The sequence below is a fragment of the Vanellus vanellus genome, assembly GCF_965231255.1.
Source record: "Vanellus vanellus genome assembly, chromosome: 1".
Lineage (NCBI taxonomy): Eukaryota > Metazoa > Chordata > Aves > Charadriiformes > Charadriidae > Vanellus > Vanellus vanellus.
The window spans coordinates 154,454,373-154,481,051 of record NC_138905.1 but is presented as its reverse complement, the minus strand read 5'-3'; the positions used below and the strand labels follow the sequence as shown (position 1 = coordinate 154,481,051).

Sequence of the window (26,679 nt, the reverse complement as noted above, 5' to 3'; positions counted from 1 at the left end):
GGGGAAGGCGAGGTGTGGGGGCAGCTGAGGGACCCGGGGCCGAGACACCCAGTGCCCCCATCCTGCCCACCGCGGCCACAAGCCAGCTCGCCCCTTTCCAGGCCCTGGGCCAAGAGGCACAAGTCCTGGGCCGTTCCGTTTTACACGGACCATGGAACGGCGGCTGAACATAACCCCTGCAGCCCGGGGGAGCTGTGGGCAGCCGAGGGCGGCAGGACTGAGGTGCTGTGCCGGCCGCCGGGGCCGCCTCGTTCCCTCTCCCCCCCTCACGGGGGCCGCCGCCGTTAGCCGCGGGCTTACAGGGGGCCCCAACGGCCACCGCCGTCACCGAGGGACAGCGCCGCTCGCCCCGCCCCTCCTCCGCCCCCCCCTCCCCCGCCGCGCTCCCCCGCGGGGCGGACCCGCCGGGGCCGCAGGGCCGCCCGCACCCCGCGGCCAGCGCCGGCCGCAGCGCGGTGAGGCGCGGAGCGGAGCGGAGGCGCCCGCGGAAGATGATGGCGCCGCCGCCCGGCCCCGCGGTGTCGGGTCCGCTGGCCGTGCTGGACCCCACAGGTGAGCACCGGCACCTGCCCCATCGCAACTTTCCTGCCGCCGCCGAGTGCGTGAGGCGCGGCTGGCCGGGAGAGGGGGAGCCGGCAGCCGGCGGCGGGGGTGGACGGCCGGGCCAGGCGGGAGGGGAGCTGGGGGCTTCCCCCACCCCGGGGGAGGCGCGGCTGCCTCCGCCTCGGTTGAAGGGGGCTGGAAGAGGCGCAAGCGGGGGCTTGTGCCCGGTCCGCGTCCCGGCGGAGCGGGGGCACCGGGGCGTTCCAGCCTGCCACGGCCAGCGCGGGTCACGCCGTCTCTCTTACCGAGGTGTTTAAAAATATCAATTTTTCTTCTTTTTTTTTTTTTTTTTTTTTTTGCTTTGGAGCTTTCCGCCGCGCTTAACGAATCGCCGTGCCGGCGGTTTAACGTTGGAACGAATCAGGTTTATAACGGGACGTTAATGTCTGTGTAAGCGGTGTCCGCCGCCGGCGCCGGCTGGGAACGGTGGGGGGGGGGCCGCTGGGCCGCTGGCTGGTGGCCGCGGCGGGCTGCGGGACGACCGGCCGGCGACAGGGCTCGTCGGTGGCTTCGCATACGACCCGCCGCGGGTGACGGGTGACGTTTTCCTTACTCCGGTGAAATGCGTTGAAGTCGAGATGCGGAACTTGTTGCCGGGGATTACTCTGCGTACTCTGTGTTTGAAAGGATAAACGGAGGCTTTGCTAGGTACCCAAGGCTGGTAACAGCCAGGAAAAAAAAAAATGTATTCGATACTAAATTTTGTCTTAAATTGGGAGGAGAAATGGTATTGGTGTGGAAAAGGTATCAGTGAAAGATGTGCTGTCACTTAAAAATGTTTTCAGGTAAGCAGCGGGAAAAGAAGAATGTGGATTCTAGTTTTGAGCTAGGGATTAGCTGCTCGTTAAATTATTTATTAGTGAAACAATTGCTGCCAAAGCGATGAAGTCATGGTAATACTGCATGATATCACTTACTACAGCTACACTACATAGTATAGCAGCGTTGGTGGGTTCGGTATTTTGTTTGGTTTTTATTTATTTGTGTATTTATTTATTTATTTATTTAAATAGAATTGTAAAAGAGCACGGTAGTGTTTCCTATGGCCTTGAACATGTAACACTCTCATGGTTTCTTCCTCAGCAAATTCATAAGAAAGATAAGAGATGGGCCTGATAAAAGCTGCTATCTCGTGGCTTGAAACGAATACTGTTGCCTCTGGTTTAATTAGTTCAGCACTCTGGACAAGTGAAGCATTTAATCAGAAAAGGGAAAGTAATCACCGATAGCAGGTGTGAATATCTCTTTTAAGCATCTCAGTCCATCACATTTAATTTTGGGAGGCAATGTAGGATTAATTCCATTTCACTGGCATAAACCGTTTTTGAAAACACACAATGAAAACTGTAGCCGAGAGAGATGGCACTGAAGTGAACACTGCAGTAATTAAAAATTATTAATTTATCTCTAAAGACCTCCCGTTAAATATTTTCTCAATAGCAGCAAAGGAGTGGATACCTTTGATACTAAACTCCTCTGTCTGTGGTGAATTTCTGCTTAAATTATCTTACTATATATGGTTAATGCCACTCTCTGAAACATGTCACAATTTTTAGTAATAATTCAGTAGGTATTAAAAATGCGTTTTCTCTGCTACAAAACTTTTCTCCCTTATCTTTTCTCATGTTAGGATGCTAATAAACATTGGGCTGGGGCATTATTTGAAATAAATATTTCCATTTAGATCACTGTAACTAGATCAAAGAGGAAGGTAAGAAATTCTGTGGTGCTAATACTCAGCAAATGTGATTGTGACCCCAGCAAATTGCTACAACCCGCAGCCATTCTTTCCTTGTCAAAAATCATTCCACACTTTTTAATAGACTTTATGACATCTTGAGCTGGATTTTAAAAGGAGCGGTGAAGTTAGCAAAGTATAGTTGCTTTTGTATAAATGTATACTTTTTTTAGTTAAATTGCAGATCATATGCAGGATTTCCAGAGTTGAGAGATGCTGTTTCACTTGAGTCTTTCTTTTCTTTGACCATTGGATGCATTCCATGCCATGGACATGTTTCATCATAATTTTGTTCATTCTCCTTTTAAACTCGCCCTTTGCTTCATTCAAATCCAGACCCTACCATTCATCATTAGATCCATCACTTTGCATTCTACTGGCAATCTGATCTATACCCTCTCCACAAACCCATTCGTTTTCCATAGTCTTCCTACAAATTAAATTTATCCCCTGGCCATTGTGAACAGAGCATTATAAACATAATTTTGTTTTCTGCAACTGATGAACGGACAAAAGGTTTTGCTGAGTTCAGCAGAACTTGGTCTTCAGGAGGCACTTTTTACTCTCTGGGGGATGATCTCAATTTCTCTCCTCATGGGCCTTTCTCTCTCTCAGGGGGACAGCAGTCTGGTGTCAGTCCTCCTTGTCCTGATGGCATTCTCTTTCCTTCCATTGGGGTAGTGGGGCTGAGTGGCTCAAGCAGGTACTTTGCTGACACATGTTTAGCAAGCAAAGCAGAGAGTGTTTCTGGGACTGTTCCTTTTCGGGCACAATTTAAGTCTATGCCAGAGTACAAGCCAGTGATGTGGAAGCAGCATTAGCTTTCTAATTTATCTCTCAACTTTTATTTTAGTGCCCATTGGTGCAATATCAAAACTCAGTTAATGTGTCACTGGCCAAAACTGAAGAATATTGCCGATAGAAGGTAATAACAAGTTCACACTCTCTATTGACCCTGGTCTCAAGCTAACACTAATAAGGATATGATGAGAAGATTTCTTTCTACATGCTTATTTTTGGTATGCTAGAGATAAGAATTTGAAGCTATAACTAAATTGGAGTGAGGTCCAGACCAAGAGTTTATATGTTCATACTGAATCATTGTTAAAGAAGTTAAAGGGGATAAATGACAAAGTTATTCTGAGAACCACTTCAGTATGAAAAAATTGGAAAGTCAATACCCTACGTGAACTGTCTCCTGCACTACAGGAATGTCAGTGTTGGAAGAAAATTCAGCCTAGAAATACTGACAGCAACATATCCTCTGCTCTTAATTTACCTGCTATTCCTGTATATCGTCGACCTTCGGTCCAAGCCCTGCCACCGAGAGTGTCAGGGAAGAAGGCTGGGCCAGCCCCTCTGTCTGTGCTGTGGACAGGGCTCCTAAGGTAACAGTCTGGCATTGCATTTTGACTGGTAGAGACAGTAAAAGCAGATCCAAAAAACTTCGTGGCAACTGCTACAAACACCAGTAAACAAAGACTCAAAAAATATTGGGAGCCAAGCTGACTGAAATAGCAGAAGGGAGCTAATAGTAGGAACGCTTTGCAGCTCTAGCCCTTTTTTCATCTGGAGATATTACGCTGCTTTACAAATATTACTGGGGCCTCACAATATGCGGGTGACTTATATACGTGTAATTATACAGATTTTGATAAGGATGCCAAAGATTTTTATTGATGTGACTAAGGTAATCCAGTCAGCCAGAGCAGAAACCAATTTAGCCCTGATTTCTACCCATCTTCTCTGAGCATGTGGCAGTCTCTCAGATCAAGGGCTTGTGTGTGCCAGTCTTCACTCCAGAAGGGGCCTTTCTGTGCTCCTGCCTGTAAGTCATCTCTCCTGGTGGAGCTTATAGCCGACTACATGTAGTTATGGGATTTTCGAAACTGGATTTTGAAAAAGAGATGTAATTGAATATTTTCCCCTGATTTGAGGTGGAGCTGGTGAAAGATCAATGAGCATGAGGATTGAAGGGTATCACATATGTAAATGCTTTCTAGCATATGTAAATTTCAAAGTCAAAATGCAGTTCAGTCCAAAAAATTATCCTATAAATAATGACATCCTTTTCTGTTTTGTCTCATTAAATCCACATCTGATTTACTCCAATTACAAATAAGAACATGCTTTTCCTAAGACATTTTCCAGCAAACTCACTCTGGACAATCAAACTCATGTATTTCTTTTTTGCACATCATTATTGATAACCAAAACTCTGGAGGGCAGGTGGGACCCTTAGTTTATCTCCATGCAATCTGATTAACCTTTGCCAGCACAGGTGTTACTTTGAGAAAAATGTAGAGGCTTGGCTCCTAAGGCACTTTTCATAAAAGTGGACATTCAGTGGTTTCAGAAACACTTGGCTGAGGACCATCTGTTCCCTTGATGTTCAGAAGGTTTGTATTCCTACGTCCCTTTAGAGTATGTCTACATTGCAGCCGCAGTTTCATAACAGTGGATATAAGCACACATACCCAAGCCACATTTAGTCTAGATGTCTTGAGCATCATGATTCAGGTGGGAAAGTACCTCAGGAAGTTGCTAATCCAACCTCCTGCTCAAAGCAGGGTCAACTATGAGGTCAGACCAGGTTGCTCAGGGCTTTTTCTGGTTGTGTCTTGAAAAGCTCCAAGGATAGAAGACAGCACAATCTCTTTGGGCAACCTGTTCCAATGCTTGACTGTCCTAATGTTGACTTTTTTTCTCCTTACACCCAGTCTGAAACACTTACTGTGTTTGGGTTTATGTCCACTGTCTGTTGTCCTCCTGCTGTGCACCACCATGAAAAGCCTAAGCCTATCCTCTTAACTACCTAGTAGGCACTGGAGGACTGCTACTAGCCCTGCCAAAAGCCATCTCATCTCTAGGCTGAGCAAGCTCTGTTGCCTCAGCCTCTTCTCATACAACAAGTATGCCAGCCCCCTGACTTTTTTTGGGGTCCTCTGTTGAATTCACTGCAGTTAATTGATCTATTTCCTGTACTGGGGGCCCAATACTGCGTGTAATATTACATGTGGTCTAAAAAGTGCTGAACGGAGGGGCGTAGTAACTGCTCTGATCTGCTAATGGTGCTCCTGATAATACAACCCAGGATGCTGTTGCCAGGGCATGCTTCTGGTTCATGTTCAGTTCATTGTATACCAACACCCCCAGGTCCCTTTTCATCAGAGCTGCTCCCCAGCTTGGCAATCCCTTACCTGCATCATTGCAAGGCATTGTTCCTTCCTTTGCTCAGTACTTTGCGTCTCTCTGTTGGATTCTGTAAGGTTTCTGCTGGCCCATTTTTCCAGCCTGCCTAGGTCCCTTTGAATGGCAACCCTGTCCTCTGGGGTATTGAGTGGCCCCCCAGTTTTGTGTCGTCTGCCAGCTTGATGAACAGGCATGCTACCACTTTCTCCAGGTCATTGATGAATACATTAAATGGGACGGGTCCCAACACAGACTCCCAAGGTACTGCACTTGTTACTGGCCTCAAGGTGGAGTACCATCCATTAACCACTCCCTCTGAACCCAACAATACAGCTAATTTTTTAACCATCTCAGCTGGGTTATGAGAACGTTGTGGGATATCATGTTAAAAACCTTGCTAGATTTAAGGTAAAAGACATAGAATCATAGAATTGCTGAGGTTGGAAGGGACCTTTAAGATCATCAAGTCCAACCATTAACCTACCCTGACAAAAAACACTTCTAAACCATGTCTCTAAGTACCACATCTACCCTTTTTTTAAACACCTGCAATGATGGTGAATCCACCACCTCCCTGGGCAGCCTATTCCAATGTTTAATAACCCTTTCAGTGAAAAAGTGTTTCCTAATATTCAATCTAAACCTCCCTTGACATAACTTAAACCCATTTTCTCTCATCCTTTCACTTGTCACCAGGGAGGTCAGCCCCCACCTCTCTACAACCTCCTTTCAGGTAGTTGTAGAGAATGACATCCATTGCTCCACAAGTCCAGTCATTTTGTCATAGCAGGCAGCTGAGTTGGTCAGACATGATTTGGCTCTGGTAATTTCATGCTGACTGTTGCCAATCACCTTTTCCTTATGTGCCCAGAAATGTTTTACAACAAGGTTTGCTCCATCTTTTTTGTCCCAGCCTCCCAGGAGCCAGTGAGATTGATTGGCTTCTAATTCCCTGTTTTCAAAGATAAGTGCTTCTTCAGTTAGTGGGGATTCCCCAATCTCAATGCCTTTTCAAAAGGGATTGGGTGTGGCAAAGATATCAGATATTATTTAAAATCTGGTAGATATATTGAATGGATCATTTTAGTTTATGGGAAGGGCAACTGATTTGTGGAGTTACAAGTCTGAAGTCTGCTTTCACCTCCTGGCCGTGTGAACTGGTGTCATTGAAAGAACCGCCTTTAACTTCATATACTTGGTGAAGAACTGATTGATAATGAAGAACCTCTTCATTTCCACGTCTCCAGTGACCCTCCATGGATTAGCAGGGAATTGCCAGAGGCAGACAGCTGGGGCACAGGCTGGAGGGGACATGTCTGGAGAGTCTTATGAATTATTTCTTGATCTTTAGCAGGAAGACTTTGTACATGCAGGTGAAAGAGACTTGCCTAAGCTCAATAGATGGTATTTGTCTTCAGTAAAGTTGCATGTATTTCATACTAAAAGACTGGACTCATTTTGGCTGGTTGTTCTACTGGAGAAATGTCAGCAAACATGCAGATTTTTATTATAAATTAATTAATTTATTCATTGAAAGTATTTGACTTGGTTTGCAGACATCACTAATCTAGCCTGGCTTTTGAACTGTGAATATTTAACCAAGTTACCCGACTTTAAGTTGGCCACATGACTCAAGTGACTCATTGTGAATGGTTTCTCCTCACTTTTTGACTTCGCTATATTTCCCGTGCTTTTTCTTCCAGCAGCACCATCAAGCCTCACCCACAGAGCCTGATCCACAGGCGGCTGCCTTCCCCTCCCACCTCACCATCCCTGGCGAGGGCTGTGGCCTCCAGTATCCAGTGCAACACCACAGCCTCTGCCTCGTCCCGAGGCTGGGTGTGCAGGCAGCTGCGTGAGGCTGTGGTGGGGAGAGACATTGGCCCTGTGCTGTGGACAGGTTGTGCTCTGGAGAGAGCTCTGTGCTGCCCCGTTGCAGCCTAGGACCACACGGCATCGCATGGCCCGGTGCTCCAGGGGTGATCCTGCACAGTCTTGCCTTGCCTTTCAAAGCAAAAAGGACCAGAGAGGCGGACCAAAGTTTGGTTCATTTGGGTGCCTTTTGTTAGCCAGGGTGAGGTATCAATCGCTATTATTAAATAAGTCAGTGCTACGGGCTGCGGCTCTGCTGTTAGTAACCTAGGGTTGCAGCTCAGATACGCCACCACAATAACAAGGTTAAGTGGCTTGAAGCAGGCTGAAAGCAGGACATGAGCCTAATGTTTTTCACTTTTGGGTGTCTGAATACAAATCCCAGTGAGAGGGAATGTATGTCACTGAGCAGCTACTGTTTAAAAAGGTAGTCCCTTACCTGGCACTGGTGAGGCCCCACCTCAAATACTGTGTTCAGTTTTGGGCCCCTCACTACAAGAAAGACATTGAGGTGCTGGAGAGTGTCCAAAGAAACACAACAAGGCTGATGAAGGGTCTAGCGAACAAGTCTTATGAGGAGCAGCTGAGGGACCTGGGGATGTTCAGCCTGGAGAAAAGGAGGCTGAGGGGAGACCTTATCGCTCTCTACAACTACCTGAAAGGAGATTGTAGCGAGGTGGGGGTCGGTCTCTTCTCACTAGTAACAAGTGATAGAACAAGAGGAAATGGCCTCAATTTATGCCAGGGTAGGTTTAGGATGGATATTATGAAAAAATTCTTCACAGAAAGGGTTGTCAAGCATTGGAACAGGCTGCCCAGGAAAGTGGTTGAGTCACCATCCCTGGAGGTGTTTTCAAGATGGGTAGATGTGGTGCTTAGGGACATAGTTTAGTGTTGGTTTTGGCAGCGTTAGGTTGATGGTTGGACTTGATGATCTTAAAGGTCCCTTCCAACTTAGACAATTCTATGATTCTATGACTCTATATCCTTACCTGATCGGCTGTATTACAGCTTTACTTCGGAGATACAGATCAGTTTGCTTACTTCAGTAAATATGAAGAGCACATATGTTTTCATGATAGCATGCAGAACTTCTGCTAATCTGGTTTAAAATAGAAATTTTTGTGTTCTGTCCGCATAGAGTCAAATTGGTGCTTCAAGTAGGTAAGCGTTTGAGGCATGCAGGACCTGACTTTTGGATGTGAGCAACACTTAATTATAAATGTTACTGAAGACAATGCATAATTATCATTGTCACTGACTTTCAGTTCAGCTTAATAAAAAGTCATCTCACGCATGTACCCAGTGCGTGTGCTTTAGGTTATGCTGAGCTCTAGCTAACTCTGTGGTTTTTAATTCCCTCTGTTGTCTGCCAGCTCTTTTCCTTAGTGGGAGAACAACAATGGGTTAACACCAGAAAAGATTAACTAAAGAAAATCTGTCATTATTTTGTATTTGTTCTGCCATGATTGCAATGAAAAGCTCTCTTTTTTCCCCCCTCTTCCCCATTCCCTACAGGACAATTTGCAAAAAGGAAGAAGACTTCGCTTTGGTTCACAGTTGCTCTGCTGGTAGTGTCTGTTTTCATACTGACCATAGGTCTGGCAGCTACCACAAGAACAGAAAATGTTACCGTGGGAGGCTACTACCCAGGCATCGTTGTGAGTAAAGAAACCTATTTTAGATTATTTGGTACCAACCACCTAAATTATTATCAGCTGGACATGGGAAGCTCTGATTGAATGAAAAAAGAAAATCCAGTCCTGTTGCATTTCACAGGAGACAGATGCTCCTTTGTTTTGATCTAGTTCTAGTGTGTGATAAGGTCAGGGGGTAAACTCTGTTTTGCTGTAGTGCCCCAAAATGCAGGCTGTTAGGGGGCACAGAGGGGTGAAGGCAGCACTGCACAGCAGTATGCTGGGCTCAGGGGCCTATGTGAGAACCTGGGCTTGACTTCCCACTGATCTCTGTTAAATGTGGGCATATAAGTGACTGCACAGTAGGCATGGGATAGCTTTAAATGATCTTTTAGGGGTTTGCTAAGTTGATGGCAGAAAGAGCCACTCTGCCCTTGTGTCTGTGTGCCAGGAATTCTGCTGAGTGCATTGCAGGGAAAGCCCTGCGGATGGGCATATGGAAGCTTCTCCCTGCAGCCTGCCTAACATCTTGTGCAGTCTTGCTGTCAGTCCTCTTGTATGAGATCCCCTTCCGAAATCCTTAGTCTTGTTTTTGCCTTGGGAACAGATGGCTTAAACACGTTCCTGCACTGGGCACAAGGTTGGTGTTGCGTCTGCTTCGCCCTGTGGTGCCTCTGTGACTTCTGGGCAGGGGTAACCCTGCCTGGCCCTTGCCAGTTCAACCCCCATGGCCCTTTCTGATCTCAGAAGAAGAGATCGGTCGTATCCAAAAGAGTGGAAAACCTCTGGAGTCAAAAAGTTTTTTGAGTTACCTGGGCTGAGTTTTAAAAAAGAGGAGTACGGGCAGCAAACAGAGAAAGGCCCATCTGCCTTGGCCAAGAAGAGGCAGAAGGTACAAGGTGAAGAAAGAAACTCACGTACTTAGAGTTAGGCACCTGCTTATGTATGTGGCACCACCATGACCAAAATGTGTTGTAAGGTACCATTATTTCTTGTTCTCTATGGAATGAAATGCCCAGAGAAGAGGGATACATATCTTTTAATACCGTGCATACATTTTGCACTGCCATTAATAATTTTTGAGTTAGAACTGTTCCTCCTAAGCACGTCCTCTTACATCTTAGTGTCATGCTGAGAACAGGTCTTTCAGAAAGATAATTTTGGGATAATGATCTATAAGGAGTGGTGTTTTAAAAATAGAACAAAAAGTAGTTCCAAAAATAAAACCTTAAAAGAATGAATTTTCCTTTCATTAAGCTAAAATAGATTAATACTGATAAAGGTTTCTTCTGTAATTCAAATGAAAATATTTTAGAAGACCATATTAGCTTCATTCATTCCCTTGAAAGAAGTTTCACTTTTAAACTATTGTCTTTAATAAGTTAAACTGGTTTATTTCAGCATTTAGTTTCTTTTAGAAATAACATGATGTCTATTCACTCATCTGAAAAATATAATCTACTAAAATTTTTTTTTAAATCTTGGAGTCATTAATAACCAGATGGAATAGCTAGAATTTATCAGAGGACTTTGAAAATAAAACTTATTAATAATTTTCCCCCTCAAAAGATTATTGGAGCTAAATAATTTTCATAAAATTTGGAATCTTTTTGTGCACATGTGATAGATTATTGAAGTAACTGAGAGAGAGTGATGGGTAATTGTCAGTGTAAACTTCATTAATACACTAAATATCCCAAACATTTAGCAAGAGTTAAAGGTGCTCCACAAACCTTGCATGGTATCTTACCAAAAGCCTAGTCAGAGGTGTATGACAGCACTGCTGTGTTCCTGCCTCATTGCCAGAGGTTATTGACTCCAGTGCAGCATTGGCAGATGGACTATGGGATGGCCTTTTCTCTGCCTCCGTGCAAAGTCAGGCACCTCTTTCAGAATGTGCTAAATAACCCTCAAAAGGTGCTTCTCTTCTCTGCTGACAGTAGAGGGAGCTTAGAAAACCAACATAACACTGATCCCAAACTTTTAGATACCTAAAGAGAGGGGAGTGAATTCGACGTTACATATTTAACTGTTGGGATCAAAGAAAAGAAAGATTATGAGGACAGACAGTGTTAATTACAATTAAAAAGAAGGTCTAGTTCTCATAGAATTCAGTAGTAAAATACTACTTCAGAACTGGTAGGTGAGAGCAAATCTCCACTGACCTTAGGTAAGGTATTTTGGTCTTAAAAACCATGCAGAATTATTCCCTATCTTGCAAACACCTACAAATGTGAATAAGACTATCCATTTGCATAGATTTACTTGCATATAGTAGCATTTGCAGAGCAGGGCTTTAGGGCTAGACCTATAATATAATTTCAGCTTCTGCTTAGTTCCATTGGCTTCAAGAAGAGATAGGTGCTTTGATTTTTCTGTGTACGTGGTCACTTGTAATTTATTTGGAAAAAGCTTTTTTCTGAAGACATCTTTACAGTGGTAGGTATTATCTGCATTTATGCTTCCAAAGTAATTTAACCTAAAACATTTCTGTGTGTAGACGAGTTAGCATGATGTTCCGCTTTGGAAAGTGTCTACATTTAATAGAGTACTGCTTGATCGTCAGTTTGGGTTTAGGGCTGTCTTTGTGGAATGGGCTGCAAAGCCAGAGTTGGAGCTCTTCAACCTCACTTCCTTATAAATATTGTTTATACTTAAATATTTAATGTCACTTCTCTATGACTACTGCTTGTATTATTTTCATCTGCTATTTTTATAATTTTTCAACCAGGTGTCCTACAGGGTCCAATTGTCCTGATCACCATACTGACCTGGACTCCCAGAGTTCCCAACCCAAATAGCCTATTGTCTAAACAGACAAAAAAAGCAGCACATATGGCTCTAAACCAGTCTTAGCAATGCTGTGGCTTACATTGTGATCTCTATCTGTGGTTCTGCTCCTTCTGATTTAATTGCTATTGTTCTGTATTTGCTCATTTTTTCTTCACATGGATAATGTTACTCCGCTCTGTGTCCCCTGCATCAGCCATAAATGGGGCTTTATGGATTGTTCCCATTGGGATGAAAAATGGGGCTTGGAACCAGGTGTCATTTTGACGTAGTTATCTTAATGTACAAAGTTGCTGTCCCCTGAACAGAGTGTCCTTGCTGACGGTTCCAAGTCTCTCTCCTATTCAGCTGTCAGCATGGATGAACTTGTGCACTCTTTCTTTTTCAAAGTCTCTGCTTTTAGTCCTTGTGCTTCCCTTTCACATAAATCTTCTCAAAGCACTCTATAGCAAATCTCCCTTCCCTACATTTGCTTTCTTGAGAGGCACTGACGGATTCCTGTTGTGATACTGAGCAAGTAAAGTGCTCGCAGGAGATTTGGTTTCTGCTGTAAGCAGTTGTGCATAACAGCAAGGAGTTCACGGGCATTGCTCACGCGCTTGGGTGGGACACGTAGTCCTTAAAAACTTGACTTGTGCTTGGAGGAGAGGCTCTGAACCAGATTCAGAGACCTTGCTCCAGACAGGGGCTTAGATTCCTTAGCAGAACCGTCATGCCCCGTCCATGGGGTGGGTTGGGTGGGAGCCAAGGGGGTGACTAGGGGTGCATCGGGACAGGGCAGAGTGTCAGCCCTCGTGAAGAGGGGAGCAAGGAGCATGGAAGTGATGAGGGATTGAGACTGAGGTGACCGCAGGGCAGCGTGTGGCCAGGCAAGGCAAGGAGGGAGCTCTATGGAAAGAGCCTGTTGACAGCTGCACTCCTGCTGTGGCTGCTTCTGAGCCTGTGGCCAGCTACGTCTGAGGTGTGTGGCACCAAGGAGACTCCTTTTCTCCAAACCCACGTGAGCCCAGTGGGAGTCCTGACTCCAGGAAGGTCTGAGGAAAGGCTGGTCTCACCTGTTGCCGCTTTACCTCACGTTAACCATGAACCCAAGGAGTTTCTACCTCTCCAAGCCTTCATGGGCCCATCATAAGAAGGGGGCTTTTCCTACCAGCCTGGTGTTGAAGCAGCACTGGTAGGAACAGCACGGCCAGCTTACTCCAGCCTCCCTTTCTCCTCTCCCGTGGCTGTTGGTGCTGCAGCTGTCCCATGTTGAAACTAACTGTACTGGTCCTTTAGGCATTTTATCAAGGACTTTTTCTGGGATGTGTGATAGTCACACATAGTCATTAAAGTCAAACAAACTCAACCTGATGGGTTTGAACTTGGCTCACTTGCATGGCAGCAACACATCCATTTTTTGAGCAAAACTTTGTCTGCAATTGCCTAAAGCTTTAAAGTTTTCCAAAATAGTTATGTATAGGCTAAATGTAAGCATTCTTTTCTTCTACTTTGCTTAATTTTTGTTTTACAGTGTGTAAAACTATACTTGACTATGGTAACAATGGCTAGGTTACAGACGCATATGTCTATAGAGGCACCCATTTGCTACATGACAAGTTTTCTTCTGAAATATCAAAGAGCTGCAGTTCTGGTCATTCCCCACTACATTATAAAATTTATGTCCAGCAGTAACTTCCACCCTTTCCCCTGACCCACCTCAATTAGCCCATCTCTATGATACATCAGCTCAGATATCACTGTAATGCTTTGCTATGTTGACCAAATAAGCTCTGACTTTACGTGTTTCTTTTGGTTTTGTTCTTTGCCTTAGCTTGGCTTTGGATCTTTCCTAGGGATTGTTGGCATCCACCTGGTAGAGAACAGAAGACAAATGGTAAGCAACAGCCCTTTTTGTTTTCATTTTTTTGTATCAAAATGTCTTAAAAACACAGAAAGCAGGGATGTCCAGTTGACTTAAAACTGTTGCATTTGCCTCAAAATGTTAGTCATTTGTTTCATGATTTCTGAGAAGTTTCAGAGAAGCATGAATTGGCCACTGAGTCCATCTGTACAGAGCAAGGGATGGTTTCACTTCTGACAGAAGCAGTGTGCTTTTTTTTACTGAATTACTTTCCCGCTGGTTTAGTGAGTTGAATAGACCCAGGGCAGAGTCAGATGAGTGCCAGAGCTTGGCCAGGGCCATGTAGCTGCAAAAAGGATGGGGAAAAAGACAAAATGCACAGGTCATGGCAGTTTGGCCAGCAACGAGCCCCATGATCAGCTCAACCGTAACAGGTGATCTCATCCTTCACGACAACTTTAAGTCAGGAACACTTTCCTGAAACTATATGTTTTTAAAAGAAGAAAAAACCCCAGAGCTCTTGCTGTTAAGTTTCCCTGGCTAGGTCAGACAGGATCTGATGACACTGTGTACTTTGTTTTTAGATTAGCTTGGCTTTACAAACCCCTTGCTTTTATTTATGTGAAGTCCTTGAGGCATCTGGGTAAAGTGTCTAGGACTGGATTTGTGGAAAGTCCTACACTTGCTTCACTCTTGGCAAAAAATAGCAGTGTTTTGGTTGAATAACAGCATGGCCAATGTGCACTTTACAGTAGACTAATTATAGCCAAGCATCATGAAATATGATAATTTCCTAATGCAGAGCCTTCACTGGTAGAAATCAAGAGTGGTGTTAAGCTCAGAGGAGGAAATGATGGATTTAGCTTGCTTTTTAGTAACAAGTAACTACTTACCAGTAGTCTGCTGTGATTTCCTGTTTTCTTCTTCTTAAACGCAGTCGTCTTGACACTATCTGTAGGCAAATTTCTGTCATAATATAACTTTTTTTTTCATTGCCTTTAAGTTTCAGTGATGTATTTGCAAGTATTCCTCTGTTTTTAGCTTTTATTTTTTGCTGGGATTCCCAAAGGAATGAGATTTATAAAGCCATGATGTTTGTCTGTGTCTTTCTCTGTTCCCCACTCCATTTTTTGAACGAGTTGACCAATTTCAGGCAAATTCAGCAGGGAGGTAGAGACTTCAAAGGTGTGCAGTTCCTTCAAGTTTGATAAAAATTCACAGGTGGGTAGAGGAGAGACTTATGAATTAGTTCCCCCATGGTGGTAAAGGCTGCAATGTCAGCTCACCTCTTATTAAACACTAGAGAATCCAAATGGGACACGACCTGTGAGACCAAATCTGCAGCAGGCCAGGCCTCCTTAATTTTGCTACTAACAAAACAGCTTATTTGTTTTTAAGAACTGTTGCACCTGATTCCTACAACAGAGACCAGGATGAACAGCAGGTTATAAGTTGCAGACTCAGTGGTGGGCAGATGAAAATAGCTTTGTCTTCCACAGCATTCATGCTGCTTTGCTAGAAGGCATAACATTTTAGGGTTGTTTTATCTTTCAGTTTTCCTCTAATCTGCCTTTTATTTTTCTGTCGCTTCTGTCCTTAGCAGAAGGTTAAATGGCTGAAAAAGATGTAAGGTGGGTCAGCAGCGGTTAAACTGTAATACTCAACGTGTTGTGTCATTTGTACAAGGACTGTGGACAAATAAGCGCCCAGTATGTTTGGTATTAGTGCCTGTTTGCATTTCGCAGCATGGAACAAGGAGAAGTGCTTTCTGCTAATAACACTTAGTGATGATCTGGCTGATGAAAGATTGCGTTTCTGGGGAACAGACCAATAATAACTAGAAAGTTTAATTATGCTTCATGCTTTGAGTACCGTCCATGTTGGACTAAGCCTTTTAACACTGTCTTTGCTAAGGCTGAGCTGCTTGTTTTCAAACGTTATGGAAATGGGATTGAAAGGGTTTATGTCATACTACAACTGAGGGCAGTAATTATTCCCTGGGGTGTAACTGAGAATATTTGATTTAAAGGGTTTAGAGCAGCTTTAACAAATTTGCAGCCATTAATAAGATTGTAAAGACTTATACAAGCACAGATATGTAACAGAAATGTCATATTCCTGTAACGAAAAATTCTATGCATTGCAGCAGGACAAAAGGGGGTGGGAAGGAAAAGAAATTGTTTACTCATTTGCTTCTATTTTAACTGGACTTCCTTTGAGCAGTTACTGCGGTATAATTTGAGTTTAAACCAGTGTAGCTCTGACAACTGACTGGCCCTTGTAATGGCTCAATATTTCTTTCTTTCTTTCTTTTTTTTTTTTTTAATCGAAAATGAATGTAGATTCAATTCCACTAGGAAAAAAATGTCTATTTTAAATTGACCTTTTCTCCATAAATCTATTTCTCTTTTTGTCTTGAAGTTCTATTTCATTGTGACCTATCCTCTGTAAGTCCAGATTTAGTCGTGGTTGATGAAATGCTAAGTGCAACATGAAATATGTAATGGTTAACAGAACTCGTCCAGCAAATACCCAGCACTCAATAAATGTGAGCATGGAGTTTGAGAAAGAATGAAAGCACAGTTAGGCAGAATGGACAATGGTTTGTTCTTAAAACACAACATTAATAATGTTGCACCTCTTTGACCTCGTTCTTGGCATTCCAGGGCCCACAGCAGGAGTTCAATGTGCTGACCGAGGTATAACACTTAATTCAAAGGAAGTGCTGCTTGCAGAAGCAGGCTCTGCCTCATTGACTAGCATGATTTCACTTCACCTCTTAGCATTTGTGCTTGGCTCTGCTATGCAGAACTTGGCACCAGCAGAACAAAACTTCCCTTTGACTGAAGATTTGCACTGATTTGGGATGTTTCTCACTGGCGAACAGCAGAAATTGAAGAATAATGTTTTGCTGTCCCTTTTTGCCTCTCTTGCCCCCTGCAAAGCAGGTCATGGATTGAAGAACAGAGTATAGCTGTATGTTGTTTTGCTCCAAAGGCACACTTAGTCCAGCCAGATAGGTGGAAAATATGATACTGCTCAAATCAAATGGATTTGATTGTAAGACATGAAGTGTCCTTGCTTGTTTGCTTGCTTGCCATCTCCTCATGTTACAGTACAAAGTATTTCCAATTAGAAAACGAGATGCTGGAATTGCTTACAGAAATGGGGAAGGCTGGATGTGCAGGGGGGTTGTGGCAGCAGAGCTGAGCTGAGAGCAGTAAGTAATGCTGAGGGAGTGCTGTAAAAGGTTTCTTCTCAGATTAATATTGGAGGTGGCATGAGCTAGCACCCAGAAATGAAGCGCTCTGTAAATGTGCAATGTCGATAAGACACCATGCATGTTGTTTTAGCTAACCTGATAGATAAACCAAGCAGTAGCTCACAGTTTCCACTCACACGTCTTTCCGATGCCAGTCTCATCAAGCCATACTGTTCACAAGGCTGAAAATGAGCATGCTGAATCCACGGTGCCTGCAAGAGTGATTGGGAGATGCAAAGGCACCATAGTAACTGTCTAGGTTTTCAACATTTGCAATATCACAATGCTGCCTGCAGGACCCCTCAGTAGGGTCATGGGAGTCACCCCAACAACAGTGAAGCTACAGCAGAGAGCAGCAAAAGCAGGAGGGGAGTGGGAGAAGTTACAGGAGCATATAGGGGACAGAGAGGACAGGGAGGGGTCAGAGAAGCAGGAGTGACCCCTCAGGAGGTGTGAGCGCAAAACTTCGGTACTCCTTATGATGAAGACAGTTGTCTGCAGCAGGTCTGAGACCTGAATTCATCCATTGCTGAGTCTTGCTTTTGTTTTATTCTTCATGCTAACACACAGTTAATTTTCTTGCTGACATGTCTAGGACATACTCAGATATAAATCTAACACTCAGCTGCCTAAACTTGGTCCTTGACTTGTTCAGGGAGGTGGTTGTAGTGATTTTAGCCAAGGAGACATTTTTTCTGACAAAAGCAGAATTTGAAAACATGAAGGAGGTTAAAACATGGAGCTCTGCACACAAACAGAAAAGGCAAAGCTATTTCTTCAGAATTCTCAAGGGATGCTAAATTTAGGTGCCTTAATATGCTTGCTTCCCAATTTCTGTCAACAATAGTTAGATTTTAAATTAAATGCTGAAAAGAAACTATAGCAGAAGTTGGAGAAACAAAGAAATAATTTTCTCTTTTGTTTTTAGTTGATTGACCTCCCTGACAGTGCATGTGTTCCTACCCTGTGTTGAGATGTATGTGAGGTAGTATTTCCATATTATCTCTGATTATTTTCTTGCCACTAGAATTTGCATTTATTTCAGAAGAAAAGCTGTTTTAAAGGAGTGTGAGCCAGTTTTCGGAATTATAAGAGCCAAACCTCTCACTTTTCAAAACCATTTTATCTTTAAATTGGTATGTCCATCAGAAAATGCCCACTGGAAATTTTGGGTAAAGGTGATGGTTATTAATATATACACTTAAAAAAAGATACTGGTATGGATACCTACTCTGTTCAAACATATTGTGCTTCATCAGATTTTTCACGCAGATCAAACATCCTGGAAAAAACTGGCTTTAGTGCAGATTTTGATCAAAGATGCTAATTGCTGATAGATTCCATATTGCATACTAAGCTAATTAAAGCAGCTTGTTTACATAAAGAGAAAACCCATTACGATTCTGTAGATCTCCTGAGACGTTCCTATGATGTTCCTGCACGAATAAATGGAAGAAGTCTTTACTGTAGTGCAGGGAAAATACAGATACTGTAAAGGCAGTCGTTGTCATTACCAGGGTATTATTTCTCCCTTGAACTCAAGCTTCAAAGAAAGTCAACAGCATTTCTTTTTTTCAGCGCTCTTTTTTTGTGTGCTCATATTTCACATAGTTCAGGGAAAAACAATTAATGCTGATGTAAAAATGATACTACTGGAACAAATTAGCAATCATATTTGTCTTGTTTAGCACCTTTAAAATGATTAAAACTGAAAAGACCTACTACCAGTTTTTCAGTCATAAATGTGCGCTAGATTTTGTGGTGTGATCTAACTGCACATTTCAGAATCAGACAAGGACATTTATATAAAGATACTCAATATAGGTTGGCACTGGCACTTGTATAAGCTGAAGCATGGCTCTTCTTTAGGCATCTGCATTCATTTCAAAATATAACAGCATCTTATTTGCTGGTAAGATCAAGCAGCTTATTCTTTGAGAGTGTCTTCCTGGTCTCTTATGCCTAGCTCATAGACCCCTGTAATGAGGTGCCCTTTTCAGGCGTCTCCTTCTCTCCTTAGGTTCTGGAAGGAGCCTTGATTTAGACTGGACTCTGGAGTTTTAGATAGTTAAAGTGGGGTAAGAAGAATCTCATGTTAAGTGACAATTATATTTCTCTTCTATATTATTGAGGAGATTACAAAAATATCATACTATAACTCTGCCCACTCTTGAGTTTAGAGCAGAGCAGCCTATGTACAGACTGTCCAGTCTTCTTTTATGCTATAAACTTGGATCAGCTTTGTGACCCCTTTTTAGTCCTTTTTGGGAAGGATTTTGAATGTGGTCTATCCATGGTAGGTCTGGGAAATCTGTGTTATTCATTGTAATGTAGGAGAATATTCAGCAAAGTCATGGGTAGAAGCAAGACGAACAACTGGAGATGTTTTGAAGGCTCAGTTATTTCAGCTGAAGAGGACGAGGACAGGTGTATGTCTGTGGGTATGAAAGCACCATCAAAGTGAAGTCAAGTGAAATTAAAAGAAGAAAATTTTATGGGCAATAAAGAAATGTAAATAGTAGAAATGTTGTTTATAATTTATTGTAGTTAGTTTAATATTTTGAGAGACATTTTGCTGTTGTTAGTATGACCTATGCCATGAATGAAAGACCAAGCAAAATATTTGAGATTTTTTTAATGCAATTCTTCGACCTTGTGCATTTAAAGTGAGGATTTCCAATTTATTATAGGCATAGATATCCACTGACACAGAGAGATCTTCCTTTCTCCTCTGCCCTCATTTCCTTCTTCCTCTATCTTGCTGACTCCTTCTCCTCTTCCTTTCCTCAGCCAAAAATAATTTCCACTGGATTAGTGAGCTACAAGGTTCATAGCCAAGTGAGATCAGACATAGCAAAAGTAACTGGTGGAGCTGCATGGCTGAGAGTAGAGAGCAGTCTGTGGGAGGAGGGAACAGGACTAGTCCCTTTTCACAGTATCACAGTATCACAGTATGCTAGGGATTGGAAGGGACCTCAAAAGATCATCTAGTCCAATCCCCCTGTCGGAGCAGGAACACCTAGATGAGGTTGCACAGGAAGGCGTCCAGGCGAGTTTTGAATGTCTCCAGAGAAGGAGACTCCACAACCTCCCTGGGCAGCCTGTTCCAGTGCTCTGTCACCCTCACTGAGAAGAAGTTTCTTCTCAAATTTAAGTGGAACCTCTTGTGTTCCAGCTTGAATCCATTACCCCTTGTCCTATCATTGGTCGCTACTGAGAAGAGCCTGGCTCCATCCTCATGACATTCCCCCTTTATATATTTATAAACGCTAATAAGATCACCCCTCAGTCTCCTCTTCTCCAAACTAAAGAGACCCAGCTCCCTCAGTCTTTCCTCATAAGGGAGATGCTCCACTCCCTTCATCATCTTAGTTGCCCTACGCTGGACTCTCTCCAGCAGCTCTCTGTCCTTCTTGGACTGAGGGGCCCAGAACTGGACACAATATTCCAGATGCGGTCTCACCAGGGCAGAGTAGAGGGGAAGGAGGACCTCTCTTGATCTGCTAACCACCCCCCTTCTAATACAGCCCAGGATGCCATTGGCCTTCTTGGCCACAAGGGCACAGTGCTGGCTCATGGTCATCCTGCTGTCCACCAGGACCCCCAGGTCCCTTTCCTCTACACTGCTCTCTAACAGGTAGCTCCCCATCCTATACTGGAACCTGGGGTTGTTTCTGCCCAGATGTAGGACCCTACACTTTCCCTTGTTGTATTTCATTAAGTTATTCCCTGCCCAAATCTCCAGCCTGTCCAAGTCTCTCTGGATGGCAGCACAGCCCTCTGGCGTGTCAGCCACTCCTCCTAGCTTAGTGTCATCAGCAAACTTGCTGATAGTACACTCAATTCCCTCATCTAAATCATTAATGAATATATTGAATAATATGGGCCCCAGTACCGACCCTTGAGGCACTCCGCTGGTTACCGGCCTCCAACTGGACTCTGCCCCATTGACTATGACTCTCTGGCTTCTCTCCTTCAGCCAGTTCGCAGTCCACCTAACTATCCGATCATCCAGTCCACACTTCCTCAGTTTAGCCATGAGGATGCTGTGGGAGACCGTGTCAAATGCTTTACTGAAGTCAAGGTAGACCACATCTACCGCTCTGCCATCATCCATCCACCTCGTTATTTCCTCATAGAAGGCTATGAGGTTGGTCAAGCATGACTTCCCCTTGGAAAAGCCATGCTGACTGCCCCTAATAACCCTCTTATCCTTGATATGCCTTGAGAGGGCACCAAGGATAAGCTGTTCCATCAGTTTCCCAGGGATAGAGGTGAGGCTGACCGGTCTATAGTTACCCGGGTCCTCCTTCTTGCCCTTTTTGAAGACTGGAGTGACATTTGCTTTCCTCCAGTCCTCAGGCACCTCGCCCGTTTCCCAAGACTTGGTAAAGATGGTGGAGAGTGGTCCAGCAATGACTTCAGACAGCTCCTTCAGCACCCGCGGGTGCATCCCATCTGGACCCATTGATTTATGGATGTCCAGGTTGCTTAACTGGTCTCTGACCCAGTCCTCATCAACTAAAGCAAACTCATCCATTGACTTGACTTCATCTTCATCTGGGGTCTCAGCAGAACAGGACTCCTCAGGACAGCCCCCGACAGAGTAGACAGAGACGAAGAAGGCATTCAATAGTTCTGCCTTCTCTGTATCTTCTGTCACCAGGGCACCCACCCCATTCAGTAGTGGGCCTACATTGCCTCTGGTGTTAGTTTTATCTGCCATGTATTTGAAAAAGCTCTTCCTGTTGTCCTTGACCCCTCTTGCCAGGTTTAACTCTAAGGAGGCCTTAGCTTTCCTAGTTGCCTCTCTACATCCCCTGACAGCAGCCCTGTACTCCTCCCAAGCGGTCAGCCCCTCCTTCCATGATCTATAAACTCTCTTCTTCCACTTGAGCTTGCCAAGCAGTTCCCTGTTTAGCCACACAGGTCTCCTGGCTCCCTTCCTTGACTTCCTACGTGTCGGGATGCTCTGATCTTGAGCTTGGTAGAAGCAGTCCCTGAATGCTGACCAGCTATCCTGGGCACCTTTACCTTCAAACAGCTTTGTCCACGGGATTTCCCCTAGTAATTGTTTGAAAAGGCCAAAGTTTGCCCTGCTGAAGTCCAGGGTTGCAATTCTGCTTGCTATTCTGCTTCCACCAGCTGAGATCATGAACTCCACCATCTCATGGTCGCTGCAGCCAAGGCAGCCTTCAACCTTTACTCCTTGCACCAGACCCTCCTTGTTAGTGAGGACGAGATCCAGCAGTGCACCTCTCCTAGTCGGCTCCTCCACCATTTGCATCAGAAAGTTGTCATCAATGCATTGGAGGAACCTCCTAGACTGAGGCTGGCTGGCTGAGTAGTCCTTCCAGCAAACATCCGGAAAGTTAAAATCCCCCACGACAACCAGGGCCTGTGACTGTGAGGCCACTCTCAGTTGCCCATAGAAGGCCTCATCAACTTCCTCCCCCTGATCTGGTGGCCTGTAATAGACACCCACAACAGTGTCACCCCTGCCAGCCTGTCCCTTAATCCTCACCCACAGACTCTCAACTTGCTCCTCAACTGCACGTGGACAGTACTCGGTACATTGTAGTTGCTTTCTCACGTAAAGGGCAACTCCACCACCTCGCCTGGCTGGCCTGTCTTTCCTGAAAAGGACATAGCCACCCATGATCACATTCCAGTCATGTGAGCTGTCCCACCATGTCTCTGTAATTGCCACCAGACCATAATCTCCTGACCGAACAAGAGTTTCTAACTCTTCCTGCTTAGGAAGAGTTTATTCCTTAGGAAAAGCTTATTCCTTTTGCTAGGAATAGTGTTATATCAGCTCACTATGCCGTGAAACCATCATCTAAGTACTGTCAGTGAGTTAAATGCCTGAAGTTAAATAGTATAAATTTCCCCACAGTGTCTTGAGAACTTTGAAGTTCAGGGACTCAAAGACAAAAATAGATGCTCTTACTGTGTGCGTTACCAAAGGAAGTGTGTGGGGTGTTTCAGCTTTTCTCTGCCTGGTTCCTTATGGATCAGCGTTTCATGTTACATATCTACGGGTCTATGCTTTCAGATTTACCAGTGCAGATTCATCAGCTAGTCATGCAAATATTTATTTAAATGTAAATATTATAATACACAAATGTACTATGATATTATAACCATATAATATATAACATGTAATAAATGTTCACACACATATATATATGTATTTACAGCTGACATGCTGGCAAATACCTGTCATAATGACAAAAAAGCCTATGCCACTATGCCACTGACACTATGTCTTCATTGTGCAAAGTGCTTTATGCACTCTTTATAGATGTGTCTGCCAGGATAGTTTAGCTAGTAAAGCTGTAATGGAAAGTACAGTCAGGTCTGTAATAATAGTAATCTTTCTGTTCCATCATTGATGCTGTGTCTGTCTGACATACCTAGACAGATGCCACTAAGTACATCAGCTGCACACTGGCACAGTAGTTCTTTCTCTCTTGTACAACCCTGTGCTGGTCTGTTGCTTGTACCAGTTGCAGGTCTTGCCTACTACAGGTTCCCCAGCTTATGACCCAACACAGCATTAGCTCAGTCTCAGATAAGAAACTACCATGTTTTCAGTATCATTGGTAGAAAGAAATGGGAAATTTATTACAAATGGCAAATTTTAGGACAGAGAGACTTTGACTTCTATTTGGAGAGCTTTCTTGGCAACCAGAATGGCTTCAGTTTGCTTATGGAAGCTTAACTTCTATAGAAACAGGAGGGAGATACACACATACGTACATACATATACGTATGTATGAAAATATGCATGCACCAGCACAGCTTATTTTTGACACTCCAGTCTTTAAAGGCTGGCACTGTTCTTTTGAGTCACAGACTCAAGCCACCAATTCAGTTTAAGTCCTCTGTCGTATTAAGTGGAAGTCTTTTGGGACGTGGTTCCTTTGAGGTCTGTGCTTCGAAACAGCACACAGAATTAAGTGCATTATAGGACACTTTTTAACTGCCAGTTTGTTTTCTTGTGCTGCTTATGTAATGAAAGCATTACTGTCACACAGCTGAAAACAAAATTAAACTTTATGGCCCATGAAATGTGTTTGTGGAACAATAAAGAAATTGATTACTCTTCCTAGCAAGCAGGACCAGGGGATAAAAAGCCTCAGTAAGGAATCCGGGATAAGTGCTCACGTGTGCATGGTGGAGAAGGTGAGGTGGTCTGTGCCCTATGAAAAGGACAGGTGACTTCTGATCCTCTTGTTGAAGAATGAGATCAAATTAAGCAGAAGGGTATCCCTGTTGGCCAGATACAGTCTTCCAGACTCTGCAGATAGAACTTCACTCCACAAAAGCATGTAATTTAATTGTAAAGCATTTCTGATAAAGAGTGTGTGTGTCTTGAGAAACCAATGCAGTCACTGTAATGTGTAAGAGGATTTGTAAAGACACTAACAGAATTTGGTGTAAAAAAGTTCCTGCTGCTAAATAGTGTCAGCTGTAGTAGTCTTGATCTATGTCAGTTCCACTATTTTTTACCAGGAAGCATAAACTTTTATGACACATGGTATGCTGCTATTTATCTCTGGTTTATTGTTCTCATATGGCCTGAACAGCTACCTGTGGTTAAGTGATGAAATGAGCTTGTTCCATTTTAATCAATAAAAGAGCTTCCACAGAAGGAAGTATGTGACGGATTCCTATAATGTCAGCATTGCTGATCAGCGAATCTAAATTTATATTTCACTTTTGTCCCTTTTCCTTTTAATTCTGCATTTAGTTTTTGCTTCTTGACTGTATTTGATATCCTTAAATCTCTAATTATTTTTAACCATTCTTAGATAAGTGCTTTTGTTGTTTGCAAGGGGGAATTCTCACCAGTTTGAAATGCCTACTGGACTAAGGCTTGCTTAGTCTGGTTCTGAAACCATTACCATTTTTCCAGCTGTGAAATCCAGCTGATGTTTTTTTTCTGTATAACATCACTCTGTCTTCATCAAATCCCAGGCATCCTTCTCTCCTTCCATGTTACTCCCCTCCCTCCCTTGCAAGTCCCAGGCAAATGACTGAAGGAAAATTCTGAAGTGGGGAAGAGAAAGCACAAATCAGAGCAGCCAACATCAAGAGAATAAAAGAAGTATTGACAAGATGTTGGTTTTGGCAGCACAGATGCTTCCTCATCTAGGCTCCCTCTATAGCCAGATACCATCAGAAGATAATTCATCCCGTTCTACAGTAGATGCAGAAGGTATCTGGAAGTGTCTGGCTCTCCATTGACTATAGAGGAGCATACCTGAGACAAATACTTATATTTTAAATAGCTGGAGTTATGTATGATGAAATGTGCCCCTTGGGAGAATTTTCTTAGCAGCTTCACCACATATAAAACACCACTCATGGTACCATCCAGCAGCCTGGATAAGAACTACTGCTTCACTTTGGATGGAGCAGCGCAACATTCCTGTTTCAGAAATACATACTGAGGCTTCACACCCGGTACTGCTCCTGAGCAGAGCCTAGCTGATTCCGAAACAGAGGCCCATCTGCTTTGTGAAGGCACGCTGTTCCTGTTTCTGTTATCCTCCAGTCTATACTTCTATCTGCACAAATGAATCAAGTCATGAGTATATAATACCAAATGCTCCAATAATTTTGGTTTCAAAAGTCATCTGGCATCAGATCACGTGATTTGCCACAGAATATGGCAACACACACCTATTAAATAAAATTCTAAAAACTATACAGATGTAAAAAGATGAATGAAAAAGTACATTGCCAAAAGACAGCTCTTGAAACAAAGTAATAATTTGGGGGTGCCAAGTCTGATTCTGAAAGTGACTTTGGAATAGGGAGACAAGGACTCGCAAAACCAGGGGAAGACAGCCTGGGAGCAGTGTTGCCTATAAAAGCACACTACATCTGAACCGCCCTGGGAAGCCCCAGTGCTCTTCTACCTACCAGTAAGAAGCTGAAACAGGAGGAAGGGGTTTGATCATATAGTCAGCACCCTATTCATCAGGCTGAAAGAAAAGTAGAGCAGCTATTTAAACAAACCTCTTTAAAAGCAGCTAAAACATGGGTGGAGCAGAGCGTATGTATTGCACCTGCTCGAACTAGAGAGGGTCAGTCATTTGGGTGGTTGTATCAGCCCAGACTAGGGAGAAGATACAGCAATGCTGTTTGAATGAGCTGAGTGAAGCTGAGATGCGCTGCTGCTGGAAGGAAATCAGTAACTCTGGTAATGGTTACTGGGATATGAACATGAGTCCTCAGGTGCTGTGAGGGCTTAAAAGTGCACTGATAATAAAACTAACCTTGGCCCAGGAAATTAAACAAAGAGACTTTCTTAAGTTGCCTTCTGTTTCTTGTCTCGGAAAATGTAAACCAAGTACAGTTCAGTCTTTCTTCCAAATTTGTTGTAGTAACTTCTGCTGTGCTCCAGTCGTTGGAACTCTAAAACTCTCCCAGGGGACCCGACAGGGCATCATCAGTGGTGTCAATTTTAACTGAGTCAAGACAAGCATTTACTCACCAGTGAATGAATTATCTTGAATTTCATATGTGTTCATTTACACATATAGCAAATTCATTCTCTGATTGCAATGTAGCAATGACTTCAGTTTTGAAATCTAAGTGCACAGAAACTGCTTGATATAAGTTATTTCATTCAGTAGGTTGGTCATTATAGTAAAGATTTGCTCATAAAACAGTTTGAAATAATTTCCTGGCTGTTTTAGTCTGGTTTTGTGACTAATATTAGATT

General features: G+C 43.5%; 1 protein-coding gene across 1 annotated transcript in view; it reads left to right on the top strand.

The window, feature by feature from the left end:
- Positions 1-491: 491 nt before the first annotated feature.
- Positions 492-26,679, top strand: part of TMEM255B (transmembrane protein 255B) — a gene marked incomplete at both ends in the record, with an annotated part of 80,414 nt that continues 54,226 nt past the window's right edge. Inside the window, 3 exons of the mRNA XM_082481427.1 lie at positions 492-552; positions 8,924-9,066; positions 13,646-13,708. Of these exons, the coding sequence (XP_082337553.1) occupies positions 492-552; positions 8,924-9,066; positions 13,646-13,708 (267 nt within the window). The remainder of the gene's footprint in view (positions 553-8,923; positions 9,067-13,645; positions 13,709-26,679) is intronic.